Source organism: Melospiza melodia, chromosome 27, assembly GCF_035770615.1.
Source record: "Melospiza melodia melodia isolate bMelMel2 chromosome 27, bMelMel2.pri, whole genome shotgun sequence".
Classification (NCBI taxonomy): Eukaryota; Metazoa; Chordata; class Aves; order Passeriformes; family Passerellidae; genus Melospiza; species Melospiza melodia.
In genome coordinates, this window is record NC_086220.1 from 5,629,065 (window position 1) to 5,648,827 (window position 19,763).

Genomic DNA, 19,763 nt, shown 5'->3' on the forward strand with positions numbered 1-19,763 from the left:
CATCCAGGCTTTGTTAAACACCCCAGGGATGGGGACTCCACCACCTCCCTGGGCAGAACATTCCAGAACTTTATCACCTTTCTGTGAAAAACCTTTTCAGGAGTTGCAGAGAGTGATGAGGGCACCCCTGAGTCTCCTTTTCTATGATGATTCTGTGGTTCTATGACCTCCACAGCCCGACCATCCCCATGCTCTGGGTGCAAGCTCAGTTCCACCAAAACCCCATTTTCCCCTTGGTAACTCTCCCATGTTCCCCAGTTTCCTTGGGGGCACCATTCCCCCTTTCAGCCCACACACACAAGCACTGACAGCAGCAGCAGCCCCACCTTGTAATATTTAAAACAATTTTATTCATGAAAATATGCTGTACAATGCACTATACACAGTTCTTTACATTGCCACATACACAAACTCTAATAGCACAACCAAGAAAGTTACCATTGCCTACAATAAATGTGTGTGAGAGATGAGACCCTCCCCCCCAGTCTGTACAGTTATAAATACGAGGGAAACGGGCCCAAAACCGCCAGGGGAAGCAAACTGGGGGGTCCTGGGTGTCCCCCCACACTGGCTCCAGGCAGGGCAGGGTGGGAGCAGGGAGGGAGCTCCTGGTCCCAGAGGGGAATGGCTGATGGAGAGGATGGAGGTCAGTGAGGTGGGATGTGGGGTGGCTGATTGCAGAGAGGGAACTCAGAGCATCAGGCAGTGACACAAAGCCCTGGAGGGTGCCCCCTTCCCCACAGCGACAGTCACAGGGGGGCACAGCCATGCTAGCCACCCCCAGTCCATCACCAGCACCCACCCGGACACACAGCCCCACCTGCCCTGGCGCTCTGTGGCAGGGCCAGCTGTGCCACCCAGCCCTGCAGCCCCCCCGGGGGTGCCCATAGCCGCCCCTCGCCCCGCAGGGCACTGAACACACCACTGACTGACTGACTGACTGACTGACTGACTGACTGACGGACTGACGTTACCAACACGACTGCACCGCACACACGACAACCCCACGGTCACGAACCACGACACAGCTTGGCCAGGGGCCGTGCCCACGCAGCGGGGCAGGGGCACGGGGCGGCACGGCGGGCACGGGGACAGCTCCCTGCAGTGCTGGGGACAAGAGACACTCCCCTCCTGTGCTGGGGACAAGGGGATGTTGTACTGCACTAAGGGGACACTCCCCTCCTGCTCCTGGGGACAAGGGGATGTTGTATTGTCCCCTCCTGCTCCTGGGGACACCTCCCTCCTGTTCTGGGTACAAAGAGACACTCCCCTCCTGCTGCTGGGAACACAGGGACACTTCTCTCCTGCAGTTTGGGGACAAAGGGACACTTCCCTCCAGTGCTGGGGACACGGGGATGTTGTACTGCACTAAGGGGACACTCCCCTCCTGCTCCTGGGGACACTTCTCTCCTGTTCTGGGTACAAAGAGACACTCCCCTCCTGCTGCTGGGGACAAGGGGACACCTCCCTCCTGCTGCTGGGGACACAGAGACACTTCTCTCCTGCAGTTTGGGGACAAAGGGACACTTCCCTCCTGTGCTGGGGACAAGGGGATGTTGTACTGCACTAAGGGGACACCTCCCTCCAGTGCTGGGGACACGGGGACACTTCCCTCCTGTGCCGGGGACAAAGAGATGTTGTATTGCACTAAGGGGACACCTCCCTCCAGTGCTGGGGACACTTCCCTCCTGCTGCTGGAGACAAGGAGACACTTCCCTCCTGTTCTGGGGACAAGGGGACACTTCCCTCCTGCTGTTGGGGTGGCTCCCCCATCACACTGATGGCCAGCCAGTGTCTGTGACACCGGAGGGGACTCAGGGACCCCAGCATGGGAGAATCCCATCTCCAACTGCCCGAGTGCTGCTCGGCATGCTGGTGTGCTGCTGGATCTGTGCCTGGAGGGCAGATACCTAGAAGAACCAGGAGCCCTTCGCTTTCTCCCATTCCTGGAGATCAGACACCTGGAGAACCCAGGACTCCATCCCTGTCTCCCATTCCTAGAGATCAGACACCTGGAGGACCCAGGACTCCATCCCTGTCTCCCATTCCTGGGGGGCAGATGCCTGGAAAAGCCAGGACTCCATCCCTTTCTCCCATTCCTGGGGGGCAGACACCTGGAGGACCCAGGACTCCATCCCTTTCTCCCATTCCTAGAGATCAGACACCTGGAGGACCCAGGACTCCATCCCTTTCTCCCATTCCTAGAGATCAGACACCTGGAGAACCCAGGACTCCATCCCTTTCTCCCATTCCTGGGGGGCAGAGGCCCCAGTTTGCTCCTGCCTCTGGGTCCCTCTCACCATGTGCTGAACTGGGGGTTCAGGGGTTAAAGAGCCATTTGCAATCAGTTTCCAAGGATTTGAAAGATGCCTGAAAGGAGAGGTGGTGTTTATAAAAGGAATGCGGTAATGATCCTGACCAAATAATCCTTTTCTTAAAAAAAAGCATTCAAGAAAGATTATATATAATAGAATATATTAAATTCTGTACATGATCAAATAATGTAAACATAATTAATTAACTTGTAAAGGATGTCTTTAGAGACCGTGCCTGCCGTGTGCCCTGGGTGAAGGTGGCAGTGGCACACTGGGCTCCTCTGTCACAGCCTTGTGGGTCAGGAGAGGAGCAGGAGGTGCCACCCATGGGTCCCCATTCCCTGACACTGTCCCTGTGGCTGGCTGGGACCCAGCTCTGGGGAAGGAAGAGCTGGGCTGGGAAAATGTGCTGGTTCTGTGCACTGACCAGGGCCCGGGGGTCACACAGAGCCTGTGGTGCCCAGGAGCAGAAAAGCTGAGCAGAGACCCCACAGGACACAGCAGCAGCTCCCAGCTCCTCCTCCCAGCCCCTCCATCCTCTCCAGACCAGGCGCTCACCAGCCTGACCCCCTCCCAACCCTGCTGCTCCTGGCAGCCGTGTGGAATGGCTGGGACACCCCTGGCCCTCTCCTGCCCCACAGAGTGGGGTCAGTCTGGGGTCCTGACACACAGCAGGACCGTGTGTGAGTTGTGGTCCTCACCCCCACGGAGCCCCAGCCCCTGGCAGGTGGGTGCACCCCTCTTGCTGACAGCTCCTGGCACCCCAGGGGTGGGCAGTGAGAGCCCTGGTGGCACTGACCCCCCAGGAGCCCCCGTGGCACCTCCCTGAGCAATGTGGGTCACCCCAGCTTGGAGCAGGATGGACCCCACGCTGCATCCAGAGGCCTGGGCCACCACATCCCTCCCTCCTCACACACACAGAGCCCCTCCTGGAGGGTGGCCCACAGCACAGCCCCCAGCTTCCACCCCAACATCCAACACCCCCACGGCCAAGCCAGGATGAGCCATGTGATGGGACACAGCCACCAGCCAAGCCAAGATGAGCCATCTTGTGGGACACATGTGATGGGACACATGTGTGTGTCCCATGTGATGGGACACATCGCCCACGGCCTCTCTCCTCTCCCTAAGCTCGACCCTTTTCTTCCTTCCAATGCAAAAACTCAATGGCAAAAGAGTGCATGAAATCAAATAAATACTTCCCCCTCCCCGCCCCTGCGAGCTGCCCCTGAGCCTCCAGCCCAGGGGTCCCTCAGTGCCAGCCCAGGGGTCCCTCATTGCCACCAGGACCCCCTGGAGCGTGCCCAGCCTGCTCTGGGCAGGGGCTGCAGCTTCTCCTGCACCCCCAAGGGCTGCCAGGGGCTGCTCCAGAGCTGCTGGCTGCACACCATCACCACCCCCTGCTCACTGCTCGGCCAGGAACCCTGCCTGCAGCCACCAGGACACCCAGCAGAGCTGCCCTGGGGGGTGGGCTCAGCAGAGCTCCCATCTCCACCAGGATTGAGAGGCCACGAGCCCCTCCTTGCCCTGGGGCAGGGTCCCCACTCCTGACACTTCTGCCCAGAGGACTCATTTCCCAAGGTGGCTCAGAGAAGAGGTCTTCCCCAGGGGTCCCACAGCACCAGCCACCACCACTCTGTCCCCCAGCCCAAGGACAAACCCAACTGGCACCATGGGGCACTGGGACTGTCTAGAAAGGCTTTCCCTTCCTGCCACCACCCTGGATCTGCCTGGCTCCAGCTGCCTCTCCCTCCCACCTGCCCTGTGTCCTCCAGAGGATGCTGGCAGGACCTGGCACACCTGGGGCTGGGCGTCCTCCCCCATCTCAACATTTCACCCTCCGGTTTGTGTTTCGTGTTCGACCTTAAGCTCAGACCGATGGCTCTCGCCTATCTCAACAAACAAAGGCAGAAGAGAAAGGAAAAAAAAAACAGTGAGTCTCAATGTTCCCCTGGTGGCTTCCCGGTGGCGAGCCCGAGCAGGGGCAGGGTCACCCGGGCACCCAGCTCTGGTTCGTGGGCTGCGGGCCCCCGGGCAGCGCGGGCACGTTGAGCCCGTTCTGCGGCGGGAGCGCCGAGTCGAAGTTGAAATCCATCTCATCGCTGTCCATAAAGTCATTGAGGATGATGGACTCCACGTCGCACTCCAGGCTCCCGTTGAACATGTCCAGGTCCAGGTCTGCTGGGAACCTGTCCTGGCCCAACACGGGCGGGTGGACGGCCCCCGGGTAGGGGCCCTGCAGCGAATCCAGCAGGCTCATGTGTGCCCCTTGGCTATTGGCGTAGGGATGCAGGTGCCCGTGGTGGTGCGGCACGGCCGTCATGCTGCACGACTCACTGGGCAGGCTCATAAGGCTGACAGGATTGGCTAAGGCACTGGTGCTGACCGCAGGGTGGTGGCCGGCTGGTGACGGGTGGTACAGGGCGTTGCTCTTCATCAGAGAGCCCGGGTGGGGCGGGTAGGAGGACAGGGCCTGCTCTCCAGCCCCGCACAGCAGCGGGTTGTGTCTGTGGCCACGGGCCGGCACCATGGGGCTGGCCTGCGGCAGCGGGGGCAGCTCCCCCGGGACCATGCTCTCCTTGTGCGCGTAGGAGATGGAGGAGAGCAGGTCCTGCAGCGAGGCGTTCCTGTAGGAGCTGGCGGGCGAGAAGGTGGCCTGCTTGTTCTCCTGGATGGTCTGCATGGGCAGGCGCCGCATGAGGCCCATGGCCGGCTGGCTGTAGATGGTCCCGCAGTAGGTGTTGGAGGCGGCCCCCATGCTGGAGCACTTGGAGTTGAAGGTGAAGCTGGAGCTCCTCTGCCGCAGGGCGGCCGGGGGGAGCTGCTGCGAGGGGCTCATGCTGTAGCCGTCCTGCAGGTCCTCCAGCATGCTCTCCCCCAGGCTCTCGTTCAGGCTGATGGTGCCGGTCAGGTCGGTCAGCCGGGGCAGCTCCACGGAGCAGCGGGCGCTCAGGGAAGGAGACATGGTGCTGGAAGGGCTGGGGTACATCAGCGGCGACGAGGGGGTGCCGTCGTCCTCCTCCAGCTCGTCCGGCTCGTGGTTGGCCATGATGGGCGAGAGGCGCCCGCTCAGCGTGCTGGCCGTGGAGCTGGCCCGCGTCCTGAAGTCCGCCCAGGCGTCGTACTCGTCGCTGGCGTGGGACGCGGGGCTCTCCGACCACTTGGGCTGCTGGGAGGACGGGCTGTCCTCGCCGCGCTCCTGCGTCACCTGCAGCTGCTTCTTCTTGCTGGCCTTGCCCTTGATGCGCAGGAACTTGCTGTTGTTGTCCATGGACACGGCGCGCCGCCGCGGCGTCTTGCCCGTCTTGCCGCCCTCGGGGTTCAGCATCCACCAGGAGCTCTTGCCCGTGCCCTCGTTCTGCACGCGGATGAAGCGCGTGTGCAGGGACAGGTTGTGCCGGATGGAATTCTGCAAGGGGACAGCAAGGACAGGGGCGGGGTCAGCAGCAGGGAGGGCACCCCGAAGGAAAGGGACACCCACGGGGCACTGTGGGACACCGCGGGACACTTGGGGTCCATCGCCCAGAGCTGAGGGTTTGGGGCTGGGAGAGCTCAGCTAGTGGGTCCCTCCCACGTCCCACAGGCCACAGCCCCTTGCTGCACCTCCCAGCTCTGTCTGGGGCACAATTCCTGCCGTGGCAGCTGCCAGGGACCCACGGCAGCCATGGCAGCTCCCAGGGGCCACCTTCCCTGCAGGAGCCTGCAGAGGGACAAGGTGAAGAGGGAACGAATGCAGTGATGGGGTCAGGACAACACACAGGCCCAGGGCTTCGCCGTCCCTCCCTCCCAGCTCTGTCTGTGGCACAATTCCTGCCGTGGCAGCTCCCAGGGACCCACCTGGGCTCCATCCCCCAGAGCTGAGGGTTTGGAGCTGGGAGAGCTTGGCTGGCAGGTCCCCCCCCACATCCCGCAGGTCACAGCCCCTTGCTGCACCTCCCAGCTCTGTCTGGGGCACAGTTCCTGCCACAGCAGGTCCCAGGGACCCACAGCAGCCAGGGGAGCACCAAGGGGACCTTCCTTCCCTGGCAGGAGGCAGCAGAGGGACAGGGTGAAGAGGCCACAATGCAGTGATGGGGTCAGGACCACGCACAGGCCCAGGGCTTCTCTGGCCATCCCTCCCAGCCCAAGGACACCACGCAGCCAGCACATCCCACAGGATGCTCCCAGCACATCCCACAGGATGCTCCCAGCACATCCCACAGGATGCTCCCAGCACAGCCAGCACCTCTGTGGAGATCCCAGCCCGCTCCCCACCAGCTCCACAGACAGAGGGGATCCCTTTGGAGGCGACTCCAAGCCCTTTCCCCTGCCTGGCATCACTCCTGATGTGCTCCCCTCCACCCTCAGCACCGACACCTGCCCTGTGCAGGGCACATCAGCACCATCACAGCCCTAAACAACCTGTTAGCACCATGTGAGACCTTGTCCCCAAATGCCTCTGAGGCCAGCAGGGCAAGCGGGGGATTCCTCCCCTTGGCTCTTGTGAGATCCCATCTGCAGAGCTGTCTCCAGCCCTGCCATCCCCAGCACAGCAGGGACATGGACCTGTTAAAGCTGCTCCAGAGGAGCCCGTGGAGCTGCTGCAGGGCTGGAGCCCCTCTGGAGCCAGGCTGGGAGAGCTGGTGGTGCTGCCCTGGAGAGGAGAAGGCTCCAGGCAGAGCTCAGAGCCCATGCAGGGCCTGAAGGGGCTCCAGGAGAGCTGCAGAGGGACTGGGGACAAGGATGGAGGGACATGAGGCAGGGAATGGCTGCCAGTGCCAGAGGGCAGGGCTGGATGGGATCTTGGCAATTGGGAATTGTTCCCTGGCAGGGTGGGCAGGGGCTGGGCTGGAATTGCCAGAGCAGCTGTGGCTGCCCCTGGAGCCCTGGCAGTGCCCAAGGCCAGGCTGGGCATTGGGGCTGGCAGCACCTGGCACAGTGGCAGGTGTCCCTGGGCTGCAATCAGCTGCCATTGAAGATCCCTTCCCACCCAAACCACTCTGGCATTCACATTCCTGAACCAAGGATGGAAACCAGCACCAAAACCCACTGCAGCAAATGGAGAAAGGAAAGGAAAGAATGATTTCCTGGCTGGTTCCAGGTGCCCCCAGTGCCATTTGCCACAGGGGGTTTGTAGCCTGGCAAGGCCTGGTTAGAGAGGTTTGGGCTGTGCCAGGGTGCCCAGAGCAGCTGTGGCTGCCCCTGGAGCCCTGGCAGAGCCCAAGGCCAGGCTGGAGCCCCTGGCACAGTGGGAGGTGTCCCTGCCATGGCAGGGATGGGATGGGATGGGATGGGATGGGCTTTGAGGTCCCTTCCAGCCCAAACCACCCTGGGGTTCTCTGTCACCTGCCTCTCGCTGCTGACATGCATCTCAAGGGATGCCACCCCAGCTCCCTGTGCCTCAGTTTCCCCAGGAGAAAAAGCCAATGTGCAGAGCCCAGGGAAGAGTCTGCAGCACTGAGACCCTTCCCCAGCTCTGCCCAAAGGCTCAGGGCTGGCCAGGGGCTGCTGGAGGCTCCTCCCCAGCCCCTTCCCAGCTGCAGGAGGGGAAGAAGGACGAGGAGGAGCAGGAGGAGCAGGAGGAGGAGGAAGAGGGGAGAAAGTTTGGTGCTGCTGTGGTGTACAGTGGAATACTAATGAAGAGGCAAGTGAGCTCCAGCCTCATCTATCATATTATGTAATGGCTTACTTCTCTGCACTTCATTTATTTGGAGATTGCTCCCAGGCTGGCTCCTCGCCAGCAGCCACCAAATCCAAGTCTACAGAAATCAATCTCGCACTGACTGATTAAGCCGTGTTTAGAACTAATTGCTCCTTCGTGTGTGGGGAGAATAAATTACGGGCTTTAATTTCACATCTTTAAAATGCAACTGCAGGTATGGGCCAGCCATTAACCCCTTCCTGCACGGCTGGGGAGGGCGCCCAGGGGGTGGTTGGACACAGCTGCCCAAGCAGGGCTCACCACCTTCCAGCAGAGCAAGTCAAGCCCTGGCAGGGAAAATCCCCCTGACCCCTCTGGCAGCTCTCCTTAAGCCACAGGATGATCCAAACTCCCATCCCATCCAGGACCAAACTCCCATCTTATCCATCATTGGAGAGGATGATCCAAACTCCCATCCAGGACCCAGCCACCGTTCCCAGCAGGGAGAGTGCCCCTGACCCTTCCAGCAGCTCTCCCTAAACCACAGGGTGATCCAAACTCCCATCCCATCCAGGACCAAACTCCCATCCTGTCCATCATTGGAATGGAGGATCCAAGCTCCCATCCAGGGCCCAGCCACCGTTCCTGGCAGGGAAAATCCCCCTGACCCCTCTGGCAGCTCTCCTTAAGCCACAGGATGATCCAAACTCCCATCCACGACCAAACTCCCATCTTATCCAGCATTGGACAGGATGATCCAAACTCCCATCCAGGACCCAGCCACCATCCAAGCAGCAGGGACTGAAGCACAGCAATGGTTGTCACTGTCTGGCAGGGCCAGGCCACCACCCAGCTCAGCCCCATGGTGCTGCCCTGCGCCCACAGACAGTGGGGAGCTGGGGATGCCAAACTGGGCTTGCAGCAGTGATGCCCAGTCCCTGCTGGGCCCTGGCAGGAGCTGGGGATGCCAAACTGGGCTTGCAGGAGTGATGCCCAGTCCCTGCTGGGCCCTGGCACAGCCACAGTCCCTCCCTGGCAGCACTGCCAGCCTGCCCAGCACAGCAGGCAGGAGATGCAGCAGCAGGGCTGGAGCTGCCATGCAGAGCACAGGGACAGGGGATGGGCTCTGGGCACGTCACAGCTGCACGGGGGGGACATTCAGCATCCTCCCAGCGCAGAGGGAGCACAGGGCACCCCGCACTGCCCGAGGCAGGGCACAGGGCTGGCAGGGTCAGGCTGCCCGAGGCACAGGAGACGAGGAGAGGCTGCTGCTTCTCCCGCAGCCGAGCTTCATTAGGAGCCAGAAGCCAGCAGCAATTAAGTGCAAGGTGCAGCACACCCGGCTCTCTCCTCATTAGCACCCCGACACGCTCGGCACCACTCCCTGCCCTGCATCGCTTCTTGCAGCACCACTGCAGGGCTGGCCGTGCTCTGTGCCCCGCTGTGCCACCCTGCCTGTCCCCCTGTCACCCCTGCCCATCCCTGTGGCTCAGCCCCTCACTGCTAATCCTGCCCCACAGCCCCCGGTGCCCAAACCCCAAACAGCACTGGGCAAGGGCATCAGTCTGGGCTCAGAGCTAGAGGTGACACCCAGCCCCTGCCAGGGGTGACACACAGCCCGTGCTAGGGGTGACACCCAGCCCCTGCCAAGGGTGACACCCAACCTGTACTGGGGGTGACACCCAGCCTGTGCTAGGGGTGACACCCAACCTGTACTGGGGGTGACACCCAGCCTGTGCTAGGGGTGACACACAACCTGTACTGGGGGTGACATACAGCCCGTGCTAGGGGTGACACACAACCTGTACTGGGGGTGACACACAGCCTGTGACAGGGGTGACACACAGCCTGTGCTAGGGGTGACACACAACCTGTACTGGGGGTGACAGCCAGCCCATGACAGGGGTGACACCCAGCCTATGACAGGGGTGACACACAGCCTGTGACAGGGGTGACGCCCAGATCGGGCCGGGATGACACCCAGCCTGTGCTAGGGGTGACACCCAGCCCATGCCAGGGTGACACCCACACCGCGGCCCCCCGCCCGGCCCCGCAGCTCAGCCGAGGGCACCGGGACGCTCTGTGGAGCACAAGGGCGGGCTGGAGGTGGCCCCGGGGCTGCAGGTGCGCCGGACCCCCTGCCCGGCCTGGCTGGCACCAGGGCAGGACGCGGCTGAGCCCGTGCCAGGCCGTGCCAGCTGCCGAAGGCTGTGCCAGGCTGGAAGACCCCGGTGCCAGGGCGGCGCCCGTCTGCGGGGCCGGAGGGGGGCTGCGGGCACCCACAGAGCCCCTCGCCCCCCCCGGAGCCCTCCTCCGGCGAGCCTCATTGTCAGGGGAGCCGGCAGCGTGAAATCGGTCTGATTAGCAATTAGTGCCATTGTAACGGGATTAGCCGGACCCATTGTGCGCGAGAGTGCCTCGACTGTCAATGGGCAGCTGGCAGAGACGGTGAGGATGACAACGGTGCTGCGGGGGAGCTTCATCCCCCGAGGCCGGGCTCCCGAAACGAGCATCGAGCCCCGAGATGAACCCCGGAGCCCAAAACGAGCATTGACCCCCGAGACCAACCTGAGACCCCGAAATGAGCATCGAGCCGAGATGAACCCCGGAGCCCAAAATGAGCATTGACCCCTGAGATGAACCCCGGACCCCAAAATGAGCATTGACCCCTGAGATGAACCTCAGACCCCAAAATGAGCATTGACCCTCGAGACGAACCCCGGAGCCCAAAATGAGCATTGACCCCGAGACCAACCTGAGACCCCGAAATGAGCATCGAGCCGAGATGAACCCCGGACCCCAAAACAATCATTGACCCCTGAGATGAACCTCAGACCCCAAAATGAGCATTGGCCCCCGAGATTAAGCTCAGGCTCCGAAATGAGCATCGAGCCCCGAGATGAACCCCGGGCCCCAAAATGAGCATTGACCCCCCAAGACGAGCATTGACCCCAAAATGAGCATTGACCCCCGAGACCAACCTCAGACCCCAAAATGAGCATTGACCCCCGAGACCAACCTCAGACCCCAAAATGAGCATTGACCCTGAGATGAACCTCGGAGCCCAAAATGAGCATTGACCCTCGAGATGAACCCCAGGCCCCAAAATGAGCATTGACCCTCGAGATGAACCTCGGACCCCAAAACAAGCATTGACCCTGAGATGAACCTCGGACCCCAAAATGAGCCACCCACACGGGTACCAAGCCCAGGACGGGCACTGCCCATGCCCACCCCAGCCTTGGGGTGCCCACGAGTGTTGGGGTGCAGGGAGTGGGGCTGAGCTCTCCCCTGCGTGCCCCGAGGAGAGCAGGGTGGGGGGAAAGGAGTGCAAGAACAGGAGCAGGCCCTGGGCAGAGAGGGGAGAGCAAACCAGGCGCTCTGGGGCCCTCCCCATGCCTGGCACATCCCTGCACCCTGTGCTGTCCCCACCGAGCTGCCACCCCTCCCCTATGCCCAGCACCACGTGTTTTCCACGCCAAACTCAACCCCAGCTGCTCCCCACACCTGGTCTCAGAGGTCTGTCTGTCTGTCTGTCTGTCTGTCCAGGCTGCTGGGCCACCCAGCCAAGCAGCCCGTTGGTTGTTATCTGGTGTGGGCTCAGCGCTGATGGCAGGAGGAAGGAGGGACAGGGACAACGGGTAGGGACGGGGGCAAGGAAAGGGACAGGGACACAGGGACAGGGACACAGAGACAGGGACACAGGGACAGGGACAGGGATGGGGTCAGGGACAGAGAAAGGGGCAGGGGTAGGGACGGGGATAGGGACAGGGGGACAGGGAAAGGGGGACAGGGAGAGGGATAGGGACAAGGAAAGGGACAGGGACAGGGGGACAGGAATAGGGGCAGGGACAGGGACAAGGAAAGGGACAGGGACAGGGGGACAGGAATAGGGGCAGGGACAGGGACAAGGAAAGGGACAGGGGGACAGGGACACAGATGGGGACAGGGACAGGAGAAAGGGCAGGGGCAGGGGGAGGACAGGGGGAGGGGGAGCAGGGAAGGGGGAGGCAGGAGAAGGGACAGGGGGAGGCAGGGGCAGGGACAAGGACAGGGACAGGGCTGGGGGAGGCAGGAGAAGGGGGAATCGGGGGGAAGCAGGGCAGGGGGAGCAGAAGCAGAGGGAAGCAGGGCAGGGGGAATCAGGGGGAGACAGAGGGAGCAGGGGCAGGGACAAGGACAGGGACAGCGCTGGGGGAGGCAGGAGAAGGGGGAATCGGGGGGAAGCAGGGCAGGGGGAGCAGCCGCCCCCCGGCGCGGGGTCTGGCCGGCGGCGGCGCGTTCGGGTCAGCGCTCGGGCTGAGCAGAGCGGGGCTGACGCGCCGCTAATTGAAGCAAATGCCCATTAGAGCTGCGAGGGGCAGGTGGCTGACACGCGAGGAGCCCGGGGGGCACGGCCCGAGCATCCCCGCCTCCCCCCGGCGCCGCCGACAGCTCATTAGGGAGCGCTAATCACCCGCGGGGTGTGCGCTCAGCCCGGCACAGCTGGGCACGGCTGCTGCAGCCTGAACCCGCCCTGAGCACCCCCGGACCCTGTGTGTGCCACCCCTGAACACCCCCAGACCCTGTGTGTGCCACCCCTCTGTGTGCCACCCCTCTGTGTGCCACCCCTGAACCCTCCCTGAACACCCCTGGACCCTTTGTGTGCTACCCCTGAGCACCCCTGGACCCTGTGTGTGCCACCCCTGAAAACCCCTTGACCCCAGTGTATGCCACCCCTGTGCCACCCCTGACCCCTCTGTGCGCCACCCCGATGGATGGATGCATGGATGGATGGATGGATGGATGGATGGATGGATGGATGGATGGATGGATGGATGGATGGATGGATGGATGGATGATGGATGGATGGATGGGGGATGGATGGATGGATGGATGGATGGATGGATGGATGGATGGATGGATGGATGGATGGATGGATGGATGGATGGATGGATGATGGATGGAGGGATGGATGGATGGATGGATGGATGGATGGACGGATGGATGGATGGATGGATGGATGGATGAGGGATGGATGGATGGATGATGGATGGATGGATGATGGATGGATGATGGATGATGGATGATGGATGGATGGATGGATGGATGATGGATGATGGATGGATGGATGGATGATGGATGATGGATGGATGATGGATGATGGATGGATGGATGATGGATGGATGGATGGATGGATGATGGATGATGGATGGATGGATGGATGATGGATGATGGATGGATGGATGATGGATGGATGGATGGATGGATGAGGGATGGATGGATGGATGGATGGATGGATGGATGGATGGATGGATGGATGGATGGATGAGGGATGGATGGATGGATGGATGGATGGATGATGGATGATGGATGGATGGATGGATGATGGATGATGGATGGATGGATGATGGATGGATGATAGATGGATGGATGGATGGATGGATGGATGGATGGATGGATGGATGGATGGATGGATGGATGATAGATGGATGGATGGATGGATGGATGGATGGATGGATGGATGGATGGATGAGGGATGGATGGATGGATGGATGGATGGATGGATGGATGGATGAGGGATGGATGGATGGATGGATGGATGGATGGATGGATGGATGGATGGATGGATGGATGGATAATGGATGGATGGATGGATGGATGGATGGATGGATGGATGGATGGAGGGATGAGGGATGGATGGATGGATGGATGGATGGATGGATGGATGGATGGATGGATGATGGATGGATGGATGGATGGATGGATGGATGGATGGATGGATGGAGGGATGAGGGATGGATGGATGGATGGATGGATGGATGATGGATGGATGGATGGATGGATGGATGGATGGATGGATGGATGGATGGACGGACACAGCATTAGGCCTGGTACTGAGTGATTTCAGTGCTGGGGAACACCTGCCTGGTCAATCCAGCTCCCACAGCCTGCACAAACACCCCCCCCTTGCCTTGGGCTTCTCCTGACGGGGCCAGAGCAGACCCAAAGCTGCCCTGAGTGACACCTTCTCCAGCCACAGCCGTTCCCAGGCTGGGTCAGCACAGGAGGGGCCACCAGAGCTGGTCCAGCACAGCTGGCACAGGTCCCATCACCCCACAGCATCCCCCAAACTCTGTCCTGCCCCACCAGCCCGAGGTCTGTGGGCAGCAAGGGGTGACCTGAGGGGCAGAAGAGGAGCCCGGGGGTAGCACACACAGGGGGTGATGATGATGATGATGAGGAAGGCAGTGATCCCTGTGCAGCCTGTGTGCAGAACCACAGCCCTGCCAATCCCCAGCACCCCCTGGTGCCCCACAGGCTCCCCAGAGGGCTCATTATATCAGAGCAGGGCTGAGGATAACGAGCAGGCACAGGATCCCCTCTGGGGCAGGGTTGGGAGCTGGGGACCCCCCTATGGGACTGGGGGATGTGTGGGGAGCTGGGGATCCCCCAATGGGATTGGTGATGTTTGGGGAGAGCCCAGCCTTCCCCCAGTTCCTGCAGGAGCCCCACAGAGCTGTGGGCACACAGCTGCAGCTGCCCTGGCACCAGGGGCACAGCCCCACAGTGCTGGAACCTGCCTGGCTGTGGGGTCACTGCAGGTGCCACTGCAGGGCTGGCAGGGCACAGCCAGTGTTGGGGAAGGTGAAACAGGAAAGCCTTATAAATGTGATTGCCTGGCAAAAGATTTTGAGAATATGGAAACTCTAAGCGAGATTGAAATGAAAGCAAGCTTTGAGATCCCTCAGTTACTGAACAACTGGAAAACAATGGCAGGGCCAGCTGAAGGTGATCCCCTTTGGATCAAACAATCCCCTCTGCTTGCAGACAGGCCCAAGGCTCAGAGCAGACCCTGCCAGCTTGGCAGAAGGGCCCAAAGAGGAGTTTTTAGGGTTTGAAATGTAACCCAGTGTGGGAATGTAATGATTCTTCTAGGCTGTGTGGAAATGCTGTAGGATTTGTATCTTCTTTGGGTATGATGGGTTAGTGAGAATGAGAATATTCAACACAGAAGAAGATTTATGGTATTGGAACGGGAACTTTGCTCTCTTGCCCCTTTTACTCTCTCACCCTCTCACCCTCTCTCCCCCTCTCTTCTCTCAGCCTGCTCTGGGCTGTGGCTGGCAGCTCCCAGCAGGGCCCTGCACCCAGGCCCTTTGCAATAACCCACAGGTTCCAGCCCTGGCTCAGAGATCTCTGCTCTCTGTCCATCCCCACCGTGCTTCCCCCATCAGTCCCACAGCCAGGACCCCTGCCCACCTCCATCCCAGAGGGCAGGGCCTGGCGCCAGCTGTGCTGCCCATCCCAGCTCTGTGCCCCTGGCATCATCCCCCTCCTTTGGGGACAAACCCACCCTGAACACTCCCTGCCCACCCAGACCCCCCCTGCAGCAGCTCAGACCCTTTGGGGGACCCTTTGTCACCCCGTAATGCTCTAATGACACCCCAGAGCTGCCCACCAAAACAGCTGCAGTAAACCACCCCGAGCTGCCGCCGTGCCATTTCTGCATGGAATTACAGCATTTTCTCCCCTGGGTTCAATTTCCGCCACACCGAGTTCTCCCCGCAGCCAGATCATTAAAGCAGCAGCGCTCCCTTCTCCTCGGGCACCGCTTGATGTCCCCGCTGGGACGGCGGTGTCCCAGTGCCCCCAGGCACTCGTGGCTGTGCTCAGAGAGCCCGGAGCGCTCCCAGCCCGAGGGCAGGCACATCAAACCCTGCTGGGAGCCCGGGGACACCCGGCAGGGATGCAGGAGGTGCCCCGAGCAGGGTGCTGAGCCCTGGGGCTGTTCCCAGGAGGAAAACCGCCCGCTCCTCCTCCTCCTCCTCCTGCGGGAGGAAGGGGGGAGCAGCACCCCGTGAGCCACAGCGATGCTCAGACACCCGTGGGAGGGTGTGGTGCCATGAAACATCACCTCTGGGTCACCTGGAGGGACACAGCCGCGTGTGTCATCCCTGTGTCACCGTCCTGATAGCTCACTGAGCCACACAGCCCCCTGAGATGGGCAGCAGCAGGAGCCCCAGAGCCGAGGAGTCCAGCCCCTCCTCATCCTCACCCTCATCCCCATCCCTATCCCCAGCCCCATCCTCATCCTCACCTTCATCCTGCCCTGTCTGTACCAAGAGGGCTGGCCTGATTTCCAGCCTGGAGCTGCCTCCAAGCTGGGCTGGTCCCAGCGAGGTACTGGGCAGGGAGACAGCACCGGGGCACACGTGTCTCCCCGTGTCCCCCTGTGTCCCCCTGTGTCCCCCTGTGTCCCTCCATGTCCCTCCATGACCCCTGGGTCCGCCCATGTTCCCCTGTGTCCCCTCTTGTTGTCCCCACGTTCCCTCCCTATTTCCCCTGCTCTCCCCGTGTTCCCCCCATATCCCTCCCATGTCCCCCCATGTCCCCCCATGTACCCCCATATCCCTCCCATGTACCCCCATATCCCCCCCATGTCCCCCCGTGTTCCCCCTGTGTGCCCCCATGTTCTTCCCCTGTTCCCTCATTGTTTCCCTGTGTTCCCCATGTTCCTCTTGCATCTCCCCACGTCCCCTTGTGTCCCCCCCGTGTCCCCCCTTGTTGTTTGTTCCCATGTTCCCCTCCTGTTCCCCCCTGTTCTCTCCCTGTTCCCCCCATATCCCTCCCTTGTCCCCTCATGTCCTCCTGTGTCCCCACTTGTTCCCCCCGTGTCCCTCCACGTCCCATCGTGTTCCCCCTGTGTGCCCCCATGTTCTTCCCCTGTTCCCCCATGTCTCCCTGTGTCCCCCCTTGTTGTCCCCATGTACCCTCCCTGTTCCCCCAATATCCCTGCCATGTCCCCCATGTCCCCCCTGTTCTCTCCATGTCCCCCCTGTGCTCCCCACCTATTCCCCCATATCCCCCCCATTGTTCTCCCATATCTCCCTGTCCCCCCATGTCCCCCCATGTCCCCCCGTGTTGCCCCCATGTTCCCCACACTCTGCTCTGGGGGTTCCCTTCCTGCCCCCCATCCTCAGTGAGCCCTGCAGAGCAGCCCCCCAGGGGTGCCCCCAGTCCCTCTGAGCTGTGCCCTGCATGGGAAGGGGCTTTTTCCTTCTCAAACACAGTCAGACAATCCCAAACTGGTTTGGTTTCGAAGGGACCTTAAATCCCATCCCATCCCACTGTCCCAGGTGCTCCAGCCTGGCCTTGGGCACTGCCAGGGCTCCAGGGGCAGCCACAGCTGCTCTGGGCACCCTGGCACAGCCCAAACCTCTCTAACCAGGTCTTGCCAGGCTACAAACCCCCTGTGGCAAATGGCACTGGGGGCACCTGGAACCAGCCAGGAAATCATTCTTTCCTTTCCTTTCTCCATTTGCTGCAATGGGTTTTGGTGCTGGTTTCCATCCTTGGTTCAGGAATGTGAATGCCAGAGTGGTTTGGGTGGGAAGGGATCTTCAATGGCAGCTGATTGCAGCCCAGGGACACCTGCCACTGTGCCAGGTGCTGCCAGCCCCAATGCCCAGCCTGGCCTTGGGCACTGCCAGGGCTCCAGGGGCAGCCACAGCTGCTCTGTGCCAGGGCCTGCCCACCCTCCCAGGGAGGAATTTCCTCCTGCAAGAGATTTCACCCCACCAGCAGCAAGCACAGATGGCAAAGGCTTGGGAGAACTCGGGGCTCTCATCTCTGAGGAGTGGCCAGGACAGCAGGGACATCCCCACCACCCTTGGCTGGGAGATCCTTCATGGAACAGTTTTATTAAAAATAATAATAATTTAAAAAAATTTAAATCCCAGCTGCTCAGGCAAACAAATGTTTGTAGCAGTTTTGCAGGTTCCAAGCCCAGAGGGTGGAGCAGGGGAGGGTTCAGTGAAGCCTCTAAGGGAGAAAATCCTCACCACGGGGATTTGCTGTGCAGAAACGTGGCAAGAAGCACTATTTTAAAAACAGCTCTGGAAATAAGGGGCAGTTTCCAGCCAGCGGTGAGGCTGAGTCCATCTGGTCCAGCCCATGGCACCCTGGCAGGCTCTGGGCTGTCCCTGCTGTCCCCAGGCAGCCCTCGAGGCAGAGCCCCCCATGCCAGCACACACTGACACCCTCCAAAACCCTCCACACCATCCCTGGCACACTGAAAAACCCTCCAAAACCCTCCACACCATCCCTGGCACACTGACACCCTCCAAAATCCTCCACACCATCCCTGGCACACTGACACCCTCCAAAACCCTCCACACCATCCCTGGCACACTGAAAGCCTCCAAAACCATCCCTGGCACACTGAAACCCTCCAAAACCCTCCACACCATCCCTGGCACACTGACACCCTCCAAAACCCTCCACACCATCCCTGGCACACTGAAACCTTCCAAAATCCTCCAAACCATCCCTGGCAGTGCCCAAGGCCAGCTTGGACAGGGCTGGAGCACCTGGGACAGTGGGAGGGGTCCCTGCCATGGCAAGGGTGGCACTGGGTGGGCTTTGAGGTCCCTTCAAAGCCAAACCACGATTCTGTGAACGCCCCACACAACCCTGGGGTCTCCCCAAGGGGGAGGCTCTTAGGGGGTCACAGCTGGGAGGGCTCCTGTGTCCTGTGTAGGGTCCAGGGGGTGAAGGGGATGGGGAGCCCATCCCTGCTGTGCCCTGGGGTGGCAGCCACAGCTCGGGGGGTTCACCCATTGGGTGCTGGGCAGGAGCCAAAGGCAAAGGTGTGGCAGGGGACAGGTAAAAACCATCCCAGGGGGCTGAAAGAACAGCCCCCAGCCCTGCAGCAGCCTGGGGGGGTCATGGCCCTGCCTGGGGTGTCCCCAGCCTGCCAAGGGGTGTCACACACCCAAAAGCACAATGGGCATCACTCTGCACAGGGCACCTGCAGTCACAGCCCCCCTCGTGTCCCCCACCCCTAGACCCTCTCCCGTGTCCCCTGCCACCCCTGCTGGCTCGGCTGTCCCTTTTTTGTCCATTCCTCTGCTCCTGCCAATGACAGGTGGGTCCCACAGCCTGTGCTCACTCCCAGCACAGCCAGGAGGAGAGGAAGGCAGGAGGAGGATGAGGATGAGGATGAGGAGGGGAGCCTTCCCCCACGCCCAGCAGCTGCCCAAGTGTGGGCTCAAAATCCCCCTGTGCCCAAGCCCTCCCACACACCCCATTGCCACCCAGGCACTGCCAGCACCCAGCAGCCTCCGGGCACCCACCGGGTACAGCTCTGCCCAGCACTCCTGAGGCTGAGCCCTGGTGCCACCACAGGCATCTCTGGTGTGACCCCACAGAGCCCTGATATCACCTAGAGCCCTGGTATCACCCCACAGAGCCCTGATATCACCTAGAGCCCTGGTATCACCCCACAGAGCCCTGATATCACCTAGAGCCCTGGTATCGCCCCACAGAGCCCTGATATCACCAACAAACTCCTTTGTGCTCGTGGGCACAGCCCCACTGATGGGGGGGAAAGGGCACAGGGTGGGAAAAGGGCACAGGGTGGGAAAAGGGCACAGGGTGGGAAAAGGGCACAGCCCCACTGATGAGGGGGAAAAGGGCACAGGGTGGGTAAAGGGCACAGCCCCACTGATGGGGGCAAAAGGGGCACAGCTCCACTGATGGAGGGGGAAAAGGCACAGGGTGGGAAAAGGGGCACAGCCCCACTGATGAGGGGGAAAAGGGCACAGGGTGGGAAAAGGGCACAGCCCCACTGATGGGGGGGAAAAGGGGCACAGCTCCACTGATGGAGGGGGAAAAGGCACAGGGTGGGAAAAGGGGCACAGCCCCACTGATGAGGGGGAAAAGGGCACAGGGTGGGAAAAGGGCACAGCCCCACTGATGGGGGGGAAAAGGGGCACAGGGTGGGAAAAGGGGCACAGCCCCACTGATGAGGAGGAAAAGGGGCACAGCTTCACTGATGGAGGGGG

The 19,763-nt window shown here is 61.1% G+C and overlaps 1 protein-coding gene across 1 annotated transcript in view; it reads right to left on the reverse strand.

The window, feature by feature from the left end:
* Nucleotides 1–327: 327 nt before the first annotated feature.
* Nucleotides 328–19,763, reverse strand: part of FOXO6 (forkhead box O6) — a 51,909-nt gene continuing 32,473 nt past the window's right edge. The window contains exons 2-3 of the mRNA XM_063177282.1: nt 1,660–5,724; nt 328–1,578 (exon numbers count right to left, since the gene is read on the reverse strand). Coding sequence (XP_063033352.1) covers nt 4,306–5,724 — 1,419 coding nt within the window. The 3' untranslated portion in view covers nt 328–1,578; nt 1,660–4,305. The remainder of the gene's footprint in view (nt 1,579–1,659; nt 5,725–19,763) is intronic.